Source organism: Molossus molossus, unplaced genomic scaffold, assembly GCF_014108415.1.
Source record: "Molossus molossus isolate mMolMol1 unplaced genomic scaffold, mMolMol1.p scaffold_m16_p_6, whole genome shotgun sequence".
NCBI classification, from domain to species: domain Eukaryota; kingdom Metazoa; phylum Chordata; class Mammalia; order Chiroptera; family Molossidae; genus Molossus; species Molossus molossus.
This window is the reverse complement of record NW_023425399.1, coordinates 45,802,459-45,815,765: the sequence shown is the minus strand read 5'-3', so window position 1 is coordinate 45,815,765 and position 13,307 is coordinate 45,802,459. Positions and strand designations below refer to the sequence as shown.

At 40.1% G+C, this 13,307-nt stretch overlaps 2 protein-coding genes, 1 non-coding gene and 1 pseudogene across 5 annotated transcripts in view; 1 reads left to right on the top strand and 3 right to left on the bottom strand.

Moving 5' to 3' along the window:
• Positions 1 to 13,307, bottom strand: part of KIZ (kizuna centrosomal protein) — a 226,783-nt gene that overhangs the window by 153,072 nt on the left and 60,404 nt on the right. For all 3 annotated transcript variants that reach the window (XM_036244184.1, XM_036244185.1, XM_036244186.1), the window contains 2 exons: positions 2,564 to 3,209; positions 1,611 to 1,923 (listed from right to left, as the gene is read on the bottom strand). In XM_036244184.1, the coding sequence (XP_036100077.1) occupies positions 1,611 to 1,923; positions 2,564 to 3,209 (959 nt within the window). The remainder of the gene's footprint in view (positions 1 to 1,610; positions 1,924 to 2,563; positions 3,210 to 13,307) is intronic.
• LOC118619442 lies at positions 1,041 to 1,199 on the bottom strand. The gene has a single exon (XR_004957217.1). It is a non-coding gene; the product is annotated as a U1 spliceosomal RNA (small nuclear RNA).
• On the top strand, positions 5,584 to 5,854 carry LOC118618163 (annotated as a pseudogene).
• Positions 7,409 to 7,798, bottom strand: LOC118618164 (cytochrome b-c1 complex subunit 7-like). The gene has a single exon (XM_036244188.1). The coding sequence runs from the start codon at positions 7,718 to 7,720 to the stop codon at positions 7,481 to 7,483; it is 240 nt and encodes a 79-aa protein (XP_036100081.1). The 5' UTR covers positions 7,721 to 7,798; the 3' UTR covers positions 7,409 to 7,480.

The window sequence follows — 13,307 nt, the reverse complement described above, 5'->3', positions numbered from 1 at the left end:
AAGTTTCTGATGGTGTAGTACATTGATGTACCTCTTTTGATGAGAGAGAAGAAGTATTATCACTAGAAAAATCCATTTGGCTTGCCTCTGCAATAAACTAAATTTCCCAAGAACAGGTACTATATTCGTTCTTCCATCCACAGAGCAAGTACTTTAAATTTGGATGTGCTCTTAATAAATATTTCTTGAACATCAGTTTGGAGTCAATCAGACTGTAAATTAAACTTTTCACCAAAAGTAGATAATTGAAGGTAAAAAAACAACATATTAAAAGGTACAATGGTACTTTAAAAGAGATATATACCCTCATATACAACAATGCCCACTTGGTTTTTTACTCTTGCTAGGGCTGTTGAAAAGAAAGAAGGACAGCATCTGGGTAAAACAGAGTTCTGGAGGCAGAGTAGGAGTCAGGGAGGATATATGGAGGAGGGTCTGCCCTAGTGGAATACGTGTCACCTCCTTAAGCCCTGGCCTTGGTTTCCTCTTTTTTTTTTGGTACGGGCCCCTAGCAGGAACCAAACCTGAGACTCTCTGTTCTGCAGGCCGATGCTCCAACTGCTGAGCCAAACCGGCTAGGGCTGGTTTCCTCATTTTCAAAAGGTGATGTTTACCTTAGTTTGTTTACTATTTAAGAATAAACAGATTCAAAGTTCTCCTTTTTAACATTTTTTTTTTTACTCACCTTTATTCTGCTCCTAAAAGAGATTTAACATTATTAGTGATGTTTTTTTTTAAATTGCAGAACTGTCTTTCAACAGTTTCCATATTGTCTACCTAATTTTATCCAATATCTCTAATCAGTGGTAAAAAGTCATATATGAGCTTTTATGAGTTGACAATTATATGTGCTCAAAATATATAACACTGATATTATTCCAATTTAACATTAAAAATTCCAATATCCTCATATTTATATTCAGAAAATGAAAGCTGGCTCAGATATACCCATAGAAGAATTTGTTAACTATCTAATCGAAAGACATAAGTGATATTTTCTTTCTTTCTTTTTTTTTATTTTATTTTATTTTATTTTTTTTCAGGGGAGAGCGCGAACGCAGTCCCCCACTACCACAAATTATGCAGTCGAGTTTCCCACATTTGGGGAAATCGCGGGGGTCAGCACATCCGGAGTGCAATGGATAAGCCTCGCCCTGGGAAAACCACCTTCGTGATCATGGTATTATAAGTGATATTTTGACAAGGGATGTAAGGATTAAGCAAACTAGTCAGACACAAGTTCTTAGTCTCTAAAGCTGAATTTCTAATAAGTTTAACAGTTTGTTACCTTGTGTGTTACCAGAACTTTAAAATAATTTATTTTCTAAAAGGATGGAGGGTAGGGGAAATAACTTACGCATTAACCAGGGACTGTTTGGGTATGATTATAAACTCCAATCACCATGATTTCCATGATATTCAGATTTTTAAAGCTATTTAATAAAAAAAGAAAAAGAAAAAATTATATCTTATCTAAAAGCCTATCTATGAGCTATAAGGAACTTACACATTCATGGCTGAGTGTTCAATAATACATTCCAAGTAGAATGGTCTCTAAAACTGTCTATAGTTAAAAACAGAATAGAAAAAAAAAAAATGGAATAGCTTACTGTCTTGTTGGTGAGTTAGTAGAGGATTCCTTTTTTGAATCAGGAAAGCTTAGGGTTTGCAAAATACAATTATGTTTTTCAGTGGATGGGGCATCTCTTTCTTGCTCACAGTGGATTAATTTTAAGGCCTCTGTTCCATCTTCTCCCTCCATCCCGTCACCTGGATTTGGTTGTGGTTCTGGACTCTTTAAAATAAGATCATCTTCACTTACAGAAACTGTAAGGTCACTGCTGCTCAAACTTTCCTCCTCCTGCTCTTCCCGCATTTTTCTGAAGGGCTTCTGTGACTTTGGGTCCCCATGAGGAAGATGATCTGCAAGAGGGGATATGAATACTTTACTGGTCACTGACTTAAGAGAGAAACAAAGTATGATGTTCCAACTCACAAATGGAATTACTTCATCACTTAAAACATGTAGCAACAATCCACAACTCATGGTATTTAAAAACTCATTAAAAATATTTTTTAGCCCTGGCCGGTTTGGCTCAGCGGTTAGAGCGTCGGCCTGCGGTCCAGAGAGACCCGGGTTCGGTTCCCGCTAAGGGCACGTACTTCGGTTGCAGTTTGTCCCCGGCCCTGGTTGGTCATGCGGGTGGCAGCCACTCGATGTGTACCTTCACGTCGATGTTTCTCTCTCTCTCTCTCCCTTCCTCTCTCTCCCTCCCACTCTATCTGTACAAAAAGTGGAAAAATATTCTCTGGTGAGGATTAAAAAAAATATATATATATATATTTTTTAAATATCACAATAGGTTTAAAAATGAGAAAATCTGTTTGCAAAAATATTTTCACATACACATTTAACAACTCATTAGAATGGAATTTGTTGGCAAAAACACTACTTTGTTTTTTGACAAAGATTAAAATATTTTGTTCTTACAGAAGACCAATGCCAACCAGAAAAACTAAATAACAACAAAAATCAGCAAAGAATCTCAGCCTCTCACCGCACCTGAGAAACCTTCCTCAGCGGACTGCTTCTCTTGAGAACACTTATTTTCAGATGTACAGTGTTCTGAGACCGATATCAGAGAGACGGGCAGTCTGGCTCTTTCTTCCTTGACTTCAATATGTTCTTGTGTCAGAATTTCTCCCTCTGATCCCTCTGATCTGCTGGAACTGTCACACTTTAAATCAGTGGTTCTGTTCTCTGGACTTAATCTTTTCCATAACAGGGAATGAAATTCAGCAGACTTTTTGCCTTCAGATAAATTATTCTTGCCATGATGTGTGTTGCTTCCTATCTCCAAGCAATGAGCTTGTTTTTCCTCAGACAATACGCTGGCTGTGACTAGCATTTTCTCACCAATCTGAAGAGATGTCTTTCCATCTATTTTGTGAGACTTATTTAAGCACTGTGTGTCACTATTAGTTTCTACTACATAGCTGTCTGTCACATTACAGCTCTGGGCTGTCTGTTGGTGTGAATGTGGGTCAGGAATTGAAAAGTTCTTTGTAGGTTGGGGAGATTTCTGCACTGTACTGAAATCTCCAATGCTTGAGATAGCTGACATTTGGATGCCCATAAAGACTGTTGCTGGTTGATACAATCCTCTTGACATGGCTGCCCCTGAGTTCATTCTTGCCTGCACTGTAACCTGCAGCACCAAAAGAGATGTGAGTTAAACACATGTATTATGTATGATCAATTAGGTTGTTCAAGTTGTTTCCAGAAATGAAATGAGCTAAAGAAAGCATGACCAATAAAATCAACACCTACCATGTTCTATAAATCTCATGGCTTCTTTCAAAATGAATGAGCAAAATCCAGTATAGTCCACACTACTTAATTTTAATAATATTGGTTCACAAAGAAAATATTGTTCAGAAATATGGAATCTATATTTTTCAAAAAGAGATGCATATACCAGCTGGTGTGGTTCAGTGGACTGAGTGTCATCCCATGCACCAAGAGATCACTAGTTCAATTCCCGGTCGGGGCACAAATCTGGGTTGCAGGCTCAATTCCCATTGAGGGTGTGCAGCCAATCGATGTTTCTCTCTCACATAGATGTTTCTATCTATCTCTCTATCTCCCTTCCTCTCTCTCTAAACAAATCAATAAAAAAATATTTAAAAAAACACAAATGAACAGGCTTATTTCACTCAAGCCAGTCAGAGAAAGACAAGTATCACATGATCTCACTTATATGTGGAATCCAGTGAACAAAATAAACCAACAAACTAAATATGTTCCGAGGTATGGAAGCACGTCACAGACTGACAGATCTCAGAGGGAAGAGGAGAGGGGAGGTGAATAACCAAAGAACTTATGTGCATATATGCATAATCCATGGACACAGACAATAGTGTGGTGAAGACCTAGGGTGGGGTGGGAACTGGGTAGTAGGGGTTAATGGAAGAAAAATGGGGGACATCTGTAATATTCTCAACAATAAAGATTTTAAAAAATGAACAGAGATGTCAGAGAAATGGTGGAATAAGGACCTCTCAAAATTCTCTGCTCCATAAAAGAAATAATAACACTGGAAAACATCTTTAGAATAAATTTTCAGAGCTCTGAAAATTAACCAAAGTTTTACAGCTATCTGGGGAGAATTTATGTTGTTTTAATTTGCTTTATTCCCATTTCCCCCTCCTCAAATCTGTAGTAACCTTGAAAACTAATAGCCTGTAATCACAGCTTATAAAACAGCAGCCTAGCAGATACTGAATGAAGCAGAGAAGGAATAGATCTCCTTCAAAGCCCCATTCCCAGAGAACTGTAATTATTTGAACTGTCTGGTGGTTCCCTTGAAGACAGCACTCACCAAACTGTCTTTATTTGACCTGACATGGAGCTGACACACTGTAAACAGCTTTTCCCCTGGGGAAATTTGTTGAAAATAATCAGAGGCAAGTTTTTAACACTGAGGTTTTCTTAGCAATGGATAACAGTTGGGCAAACAATAGTCTAACTAAAAAAATCTTAAAACGAAAAACTGGTGAATGAGATATCAATAGGGGGCTTTCAACAGCTCCAACATACTCCTGGAAATCTAGATGACCGGCCACATATAAGGGCTGTGAGCATGCTCAGGAAAAGTTCTGCAAAGGGCCTAAACTTTCACCTGAGGTTTACTTTGAGGCTTTGTGCAAACACAAAGAGCAGGCTAAGGTGGAGTTTTAAACTGCCTAGATGAGTGTTGGGGGTATGACCCAACACACATCCAAAGCACCTTGGCAAAGACTGTGAGACTTACTGGTTTCAAGCATTTAAAGAAAGTTCTGTCTAATCGTTAGCTAGTCATCAAGCTAATTGTACAGAAACTTCAGTGACCATACATGGCAAAGAGACTTTACATAATAAGTTCAGAAAGTCACTAAACAAAGAGCAATACAAATTCTGGGAGGAGGAGAATCTAATGTTCGGTGTAGCCTTTTTTTTTTTTTTTTTTTATCCTCACCCGAGGGCATTTTTGCATTTATCTTCAGATAGAGCAGGAGGGAGAGAGGGAGGAACAGAGAGAGAGAAACATCGATGTGAGAGAGACACATCGAGTGGTTGCCACCCACATGACCCCAACCAGACTGCGGACAAACTGCAACCGAAATACATGCCCTTAGCGGGAACTGAACCGAGGACTCTCTGGTCCATGGGCCGACGCTCCAACCGCTGAGCCAAACCGGCCAGGGCCATAGCTGTGTTTTATTATTTACAATATTCAAAGTTCCACAAAAAAATTATGAGACATTAAAGGAAACCAGAAAGTATGGTCTATACACTGGAGCAGGGAGGGCAAAAAGCCCAGATGGTATACTTACTAGACAAGGGCTTTAAATTAGCTGTTTTAAATATGTTTAAAAAAATTAAAGAAAATCATATCTAAAAACTAAAGAAAAGTATTCAAACGATGTCTAAATAGAGACTATCAATAAAGAGATAGAAATTATTTTTTAAAAAGAATCAAATAGAGAGACTTCTCCCGCCGATGGGTCCACGTGGGCCATCCTTCCTGAGAGGAAGTAACCATGTGCAACCGAAAGGTGGTGATCAAAAATGCCGGTATGTCGGAGGAGATGCATAAGGACTCCGTGGAATGTGCTACTCAGGCGTTGGAGAAATATAACATAGAGAAGGATATTGCAGCCCATATTAAGAAGGAGTTTGACAAGAAGTAAAACCCCACCTGGCACTGCATTGTGGGGAGGAACTTTGGGGAGGAGTTACATGACACATGAAACCAAACACCTCATCTACTACCTGGGCCAAGTGGTCATTCTTCTGTTCAAATCTGGTTAAAAGCATGGACTGTACCACACACCCAGTGTTCCATCCAAAAATAAGGATGGCAGCCTAAATTCTAAATACCAGAGACTGAAATCTTCAGCCTTGACTAAAGGAACACCTTGATCTTGAACCTTTATTGTGTTGTTTTGTACAGGGCATTCTCTGTATTCATTTGTTGTGGTTATAAAACAATTAGCAAACAGCTTAAAAAAAAAAGAATCAAATAGAAATTCTGCAATTGTAAAGTACAATCACCAGAATAAAAAAAAAATCCATTGCAGGGGCTCAACATCAGATATGAACAGGCAGAAGAAAGAATCAACAGACCTGAATATAGGTCAATTGAGATTATCTACATTGAGAAAAATAATGAAAAAAAGAATGAAGAAAATTAAACAGAGTCTCAGAAACCTGTGGGATGTCATCAAGCTTATCAACCCATGCCTAATGAAAGTCTCAGAAGGAGTAAAGAAAAAGAAAGGTGCAGAAATAACTTTAAGGAAATTATGGTAAAAACTTTTCAAATTTGATAAAAAACATTATTCTATACATCTAAGAAGCTCAATATAGTCCAAGGATAATAAACTCAAAGAGATCTTCACCTAAACATATCATAATCAAACTACTGAAAGTTAAAGAAGGAGAGAGGAGAAGTTTCTTCTCACATATAAGAGATCCGCAAAATGATTAATAGGTGATTTCATTTAGGAACATTGGAGGCCAGTGGGCAGTAGGATAGCATAATCAATGTGCTGAAAGGAAGACTGTTAATCAAGAATTCTATATCCACCAAAACATTCCTTCAAAAATAAAGGAGAAAGTAAAGTATTCTTTGCTAAACAAAAATAGAGAGAATCTGTCAATACCATACCTGTTCTACAAAAAATACTACTGGAAGTCCTTAAAGCTTAAATAAGAGGACACTACACAGTAGCTCCAAGTCCACATTAGAAATAAATAGAATTAGCAAGAGTAAATATACTGGTAAATATAAAAGATAGCATAAATATATTTTTATTTGCAACTCTTTTTGCTCTTCTGTGTAATTTAAAAGATAATTGTTGATAGGCACCATATAAGATATAAAGACAAAGTTTGTAATACAATAATATCACAAAGGAACAGGAAAGAATTGAAGCTATACAGGACCAACATTTTTGCATACTATTGAAGTCAAGTTGGTATAAATCCAAATTAGATTATTATAAACCAAAACATAAATTATAACACCACTGCACTTACATTAAAAGAAATAACAGGCTATTAAAATGGTACACCAGAAAATATATATTTAATTCAAAAGAAGGCAGTATGGAGGATTAAAGAAACTAAAAAACATAACATATAGAAAACAAAGAGCAAAACGGCAGATGTAATTCCCACCTTTTCTGTAATTACATTAAATTTAAATAGACTCAATAATACAATTAGAGACTGGTAGAATGGATTAAAAATCATGATCTAATTATATGCAGTCTAACAAGTCTATTTTATTTATTTAGTTTTTTAAAGTTATAATAGACATTTATTTAAAATAATATATTTGAAACCCAGATGGTTCTAAATTGTACATTTCAGGTTTAACCAACATAATTAAAATACTGAGGACAGATGCATCCACAGATTTTGATTACATGATTACTTCTTTGCCCATTCTTCTTTTTCTTTTCTTTCCCGAATAACATCTTTCAGATACGGTTCAAGGTAGAATTTATCCTCCTCATATTTTGTCCACTGCTCTTTAGCCAAGATCTGCTGCCTCATGGAAAGGTCCAGGGCTCTCTTAATACAAAACACTCTGTCATTATACAGGTTCTCAGGAAGCCTAATTATGGCTTCTTGAACATCGTTATCCACATGTATTGTATTGTCTCGCATTAATCCCAGTTTATTAAACCCTGCAGCATTGTAATACCATTTTCAAATACCCTCTAGCCACCAGCTTGATGCTGCAACAACAGGCCGACCCCTCATTTTGACTCGATGCTGAATAATAAGTCTATTTTAGATTAAAAAATATAAACAGGTCAAAAGCACAGAGCCTCATGAAAAAAATATATACTATGCAAACAGTAATCAAAAGAAAGCTGGAATGACTATGCTAGTATCAGACAAAACAGACTTTAAGAAACAATATTTTTACTAGAGACAAAGGGTATTTTATGATAAAAAGGATAATTTATGAAAAATATATTACAATTAGAAACAAATATGTATACTTAACAACAAAGTCTTAAAATACATGAAGGAAAAACTGAGAAAATTTAAAGGAGAAACAGACAATTCAACAATAATAGTGAGAGACTTCAATACTCCACATTCAACAATGGATAAAACAACTAGAAAGAAGACCAGTAAGAATATAAGAACCTGGGACTTCCGGTCAAGATGGCGGCGTAGGTAAATGCAGCATCGCGTCCTCCCACAACCACATCAAAGTTACAACTAAATTACAAAACAACCACATTCAAAACCGCCTGAAATCAAGCTGAATGGAAGTCCTACAACTACAAAATTAAAGCAGCAGCCACATCCAGACTGGTGGGAAGAGCGGCGCGACGGGCTGGTCCCACACCCAAGTGTGGCGGATAAAAATCAGGAGGCTCCCGCGGCTGGGAAGGTCCTTCCTGAGGACTGAGGGGGTCCCTGTCCCACACCAGGTGCCCCGCTCAGCGTTCCAGTGCCAGGAAGAGAAGTCGCCCTAACTTCTGGCTGGAAAAAACAGCGGGAACTGAGGCTCAGGGAAGCTGAAGCGGCTGGAGCCCCAGGCAGCTCCCTAAAGGGCCCGCGCACAGACTTATCGGACTCACACCCTCTAAGCTTGGAGGGGAGGCACCTCAAGGGGCACGAGAGACATACAGGGAAGAACTGAGCTGCTTGGCACTGGAGCGAGGGCTGGAGAGGGGGCTTTCTCGGGGACAAACGTGCTGTCAGAGGCCTTTGTTCCTTTGGTGAGCCCTTCCCGGGGCGGCAGATAGTCGCCATATCTGGAACTCCAGCAACCTGGCTCACACTGGTAGCCCCGCCCTGCTGACTCCCTGAGGCCCCGCCCCACCCCACACAACTTTCAAGCCCACCCAAGCTGTTGCCACTTGCTTAACCATAGGATTGGCCTGTCTTGGATCCTGCTTCAGGTTTTTCCTAAATTCTTTCAAATGAGCAGCATCTGGTCTCAGCGTGCCCCATACCTCTCATTAAGTAATACACTGAAACAAACACAGGGAGGCAGCCAAAACGAGGAGACAAAGAAACAGGTCCCAAATGAAAGAACAGAACAAAACCCCAAGAAAAGAACTAAGCGAAATGGAGATAAGCAACCTAACAGATGCTGAGTTCAAAATATTGCTTATAAGGATGCTCAATGAACTTAGTGAGAACCTCAGTGAACTTAGGGAGGGCCTCAAGAGCATAAAAAAGGACCAGTCAGAAATCATGGATACACAGTTAGAATTGAAGGAGGCATTAACTGAAATAAAGAATAATTTACACAGCTTCAATAATAAAGTATGTAAATCCAAGGAGCAAACCATCCATTTGGAATATAAGGAAGCAAAAAACACCCAATCAGAACAGCAAAAAGAAAAAACAACCCAAAAAAATGAGGATAGTGTAAGGAGCCTCTGGGACAACTTCAAGCGTGCCAACATTCGCATCTTGGGGGTGCCAGAAGGAGAAGAGAGAGAACAAGAAATCGAAAACCTGTTGGAAACAATAATGGCAGAAAACTTTCCTAACCTGGTGAAGGAAACAGACATACAAGTCCAGGAAGCACAGAGAGTCCCAAACAAGATGAACCCCAAGAGGCTCACACCAAAACACATCATCATCAAAATGCAAAAGGTTCAAGACAAAGAGAGAATCTTCAAGACAAAGAGAGAATCTTAAAAGCAGCAAGAGAAAGGCAGCTAGTTACCTACAAGGGAGTTCCCATTAGGCTGTCAGCTGATTTCTGAAAAGAAACTTTGCAGGGCAGAAGGGAGTGGCAAGAAATATTCAGAGTTATAAAAAGCAAGAACCTACAACCAAGATTATCCTGCAAAGCTGTCATTTAGAATCGATGGACATATAAAAACTTTCCCAGACAAGAAAAAGTTAAAGGAGTTCATCCCTACCAAACCGTTATTATATGAAATGATGAAGGGTCTTTTTGAAGAAAAAGATAAAATGTATGAACAAACAAAATGGCAATGAATACATATCTATCAACAATGGAATCTACAAACAAAATGAACAGGTAGAACAGTAACATTCTCATAGATACAGAGAACATTTTGTTGGTTGCCAGTTGGGAGGGGGGTTGGGGGAATGGGTGAAAAAGGTGAAGGGATTAAGAAGCACAAATTCATTGCTAGACTGACAAACCTCAAAGGGAAAGGGGTTGGGGGGGGTGGGAAGAAATAAACCAAAGAACTTATATGCATAACCAATGGACAGAGACAATAGTGTGGGAAAAGGTGGGAGGGGGGCGGGAGTGGGGAGGAGGGGGTCAATGGGGGAAAAATGTGGAACATCTGTAATACATTTTACACCCAACAATAAAGATTTGACCAAAAAAAAAGAAGGTAAAAACAAAGAAAAAAACAAAATAAGAGCCTGAGTCTGGCTGATGTGGCTCAATGGTTGAGGTGTCGACCCATGCACCAAGAGGTTGCTGGTTCAATTCCCAGTCAGGACACATATCCAGGTTGTGGGCCCAATCCCCAGTGAGGGGCATGCAGGAGGCAGCCAATCAATGTTCGCTCTCATTGATGTTTCTATCTCTTTCTCCCTCTCACTACTTCTCTCTCTGAAATCAATAAAGGGAAAACAAAAATTTTAAAAAGGAAAATAAGAATATGAACAACTAAACCAACTAGACCTAAAAGGCATACAGACTCCACCTACCAACAGCAGAATACATAGGATACATATTCTTCTAAAGTACACATGGCACATTTTACAAGACATGTTATGTTAGGCTCAATCAAGTCTCAATAAATTTAAAGGGATTGAAAGTATGTTCTCAGATGACAATGGAATGAAATTAGAAATCAATAAAGGAAGGGAATTTGGCAAATTCACAAATATGTGAAAATTTTAAAACAAACTCCCAAGTAACTAATGGGTCAAAAAAGAAATGACAAGAGATACCAGAAAATAGTTTTAAATGAATGAGAAGGGAAACACAACATACTAAAACCAATGAGAAGAAGCACTAAGATTAGAGCAGAAATAAATGAATCCGAGAACAGAAAAGCAATAGAGGCAATCTACAAAACCAAAAGTTGATTTTTATAGGGATGGGGAACCTTTTTTCTGCCAAGGGCCATTTTGATATTTATAACATCATTCATGGGCCATACAAAATTATCAACTTACAAATTAGCCTGCTATATTTGGTCAGGCTAACTTGGTGGGGTGTGTGATATTGGCTGGTACTGATTTCACGAGCCTTATACAGCCCAAGGGACAGACGTTCCCCACCCCTGGCAGATCAACAGATTGACATACCTTTAGGTACAGACTGACCAAGAAAAAAGAGAAAAGATTTAAATTACTAAAATCAGAAATAAAGGCTGTGACTTCCAGTCAAGATGGTGGCGCAGGTAAACATGGTATCACCTCCTCCCACAACCACATCAAAATTGCAACTACACTACAGAACAACAATCATTGAGAATCACCTGAAATCAAGCTGAATAGAAGTCCTACAACAACAAAATTAAAGAAGCCACATTGAGAATGGTAGGAGGGGCAGAGGTGCGGAAGGGCTGGTCCCACACACACATCTGGTGGATAAATATCAGAAGGGAGCCCTGGCCGGTTTGGCTCAGAGGTTAGAACGTCGGCCTGCGGTCCAGAGAGACCCGGGTTCAGTTCCCGCTAGGGGCATGTACCACAGTTGCGATTTGTTCCCGGCTCTGGTTGGGTTGTGCAGGAGGCAGGCACTCGATGTGTCCCTTTCACATTGATGTTTCTCTCTTTCTCTTTCTCCTTCACACTCTATATGAACAAAAAATGGAAAGATGTCCTCGGGTGAGGATTAAAAAACAAATCAGGAGGGATACCTTGGCTGTGAAAGTCCTCCCTGAGGAGTAAGGAGACCCAGTCCCACACCAGGCCCCCCAGCTCAGGGTTCCAGTGCCAGAAGAGAAGTCCCCATAACTTCTGGCTATAAAAATCAGCGGGAACTGAGGTTGAGACTGCTGGAGTCCCAGGGAAGCTCCTCTGAAAGGGCCTGTCCACAGACTTACTCAGACTTGTTCCTTCTGGGCTCCAGTGCAGAGAAGGCAGTTTGAAGGGCACCAGAGACATATGGGGAAAAACTGAGTTGTTTGGCATCAGGGCAAAAGCTGGAGAGGCAGCTTTCTCCCAGACAGATGTGCTGGTGGAGGTCGTTGTTCCTTTGGTGAGCCTTTCTCCCACAGGACCAGCACATGGGTGCCATATCTGGGACTCCTGTACCTGGCTCACACTGTTTGCCCTTCCCTGGTGATTCCCTTAGCCCCGTGACCCACCTAACTTTTGGGCCCACCCCAGCTGTTTCTCGTGGCTTTACCATAGGAATATCCTGTCTTGGCTCATACATGAGATTTTCCTAAAATCTCTCAAATAAGCAGCCTCTGGCCTCAGCGAGCCCCACACTTCTCGCTGAGTGGCCCCAGGCCTGGCAATAGAAGCAGCCAGCCTTGGTTCACAGCTTGGCTTTGCCTGGGCACCTCCAAGTCCATCAAAAGAAGCAGCTATATGCAGATCACTTTGTAGCTTATACCTCGTGGCTCCGAGTAGAACACAGGCAGTTGCTGACCTTGACTTGTGCCTCCTGGGAGGCCCCAAAGCCAGCACATTCAGTGGACAGCTTCAGACCACGTTGAAGCACCGCCACCCAACCACCTCCACAAGCGACACACTCAAGGGGTGAACTCAGTGGATACCAGAGCCCTGCTGAAGTAAGTCTTGCCCTGTGTGGTGGGCCCCTGCACAGCTGATTCTCCAAGGTAAGTCAGAGGTCAGTGGTCAGTGGGAACAGCCAGTCCTTGCAGTTGATCGACCTGAGTAACTCCCTCCCACTGATGTGCCTACAGCAACCAAGATTAAATTACAACAGAAGGGTGTATAGTCCACAAAGAGGGGTGCCCAATTAGGGTGATAAGGGAGGCGGTGCCACTGGACCCTACAGTATACCTACTAAATTAGACCACTCTACCAAGCCTATGAGACACAGCAACTCTACATTATCTATAGAAACAAACACAGGGAGGCAGCCAAAATGAGACATGTTCCAAATAAAAAAAAAAACAAGACTCTAGGGAAAAAAAAAAACAAAATGGACATGAGCACTCTAACAGATGCAAAGTTCAAAACACTGTTTATAAGGATGCTCAAGGAACTTAGTGAGAGCCTCAAGAACATAAAAAAGGGCCAGTCAGAAATGAAGGATGCACTAAAGGAAATAGAGAATAATTTACAGGGAATGAATGGTTAG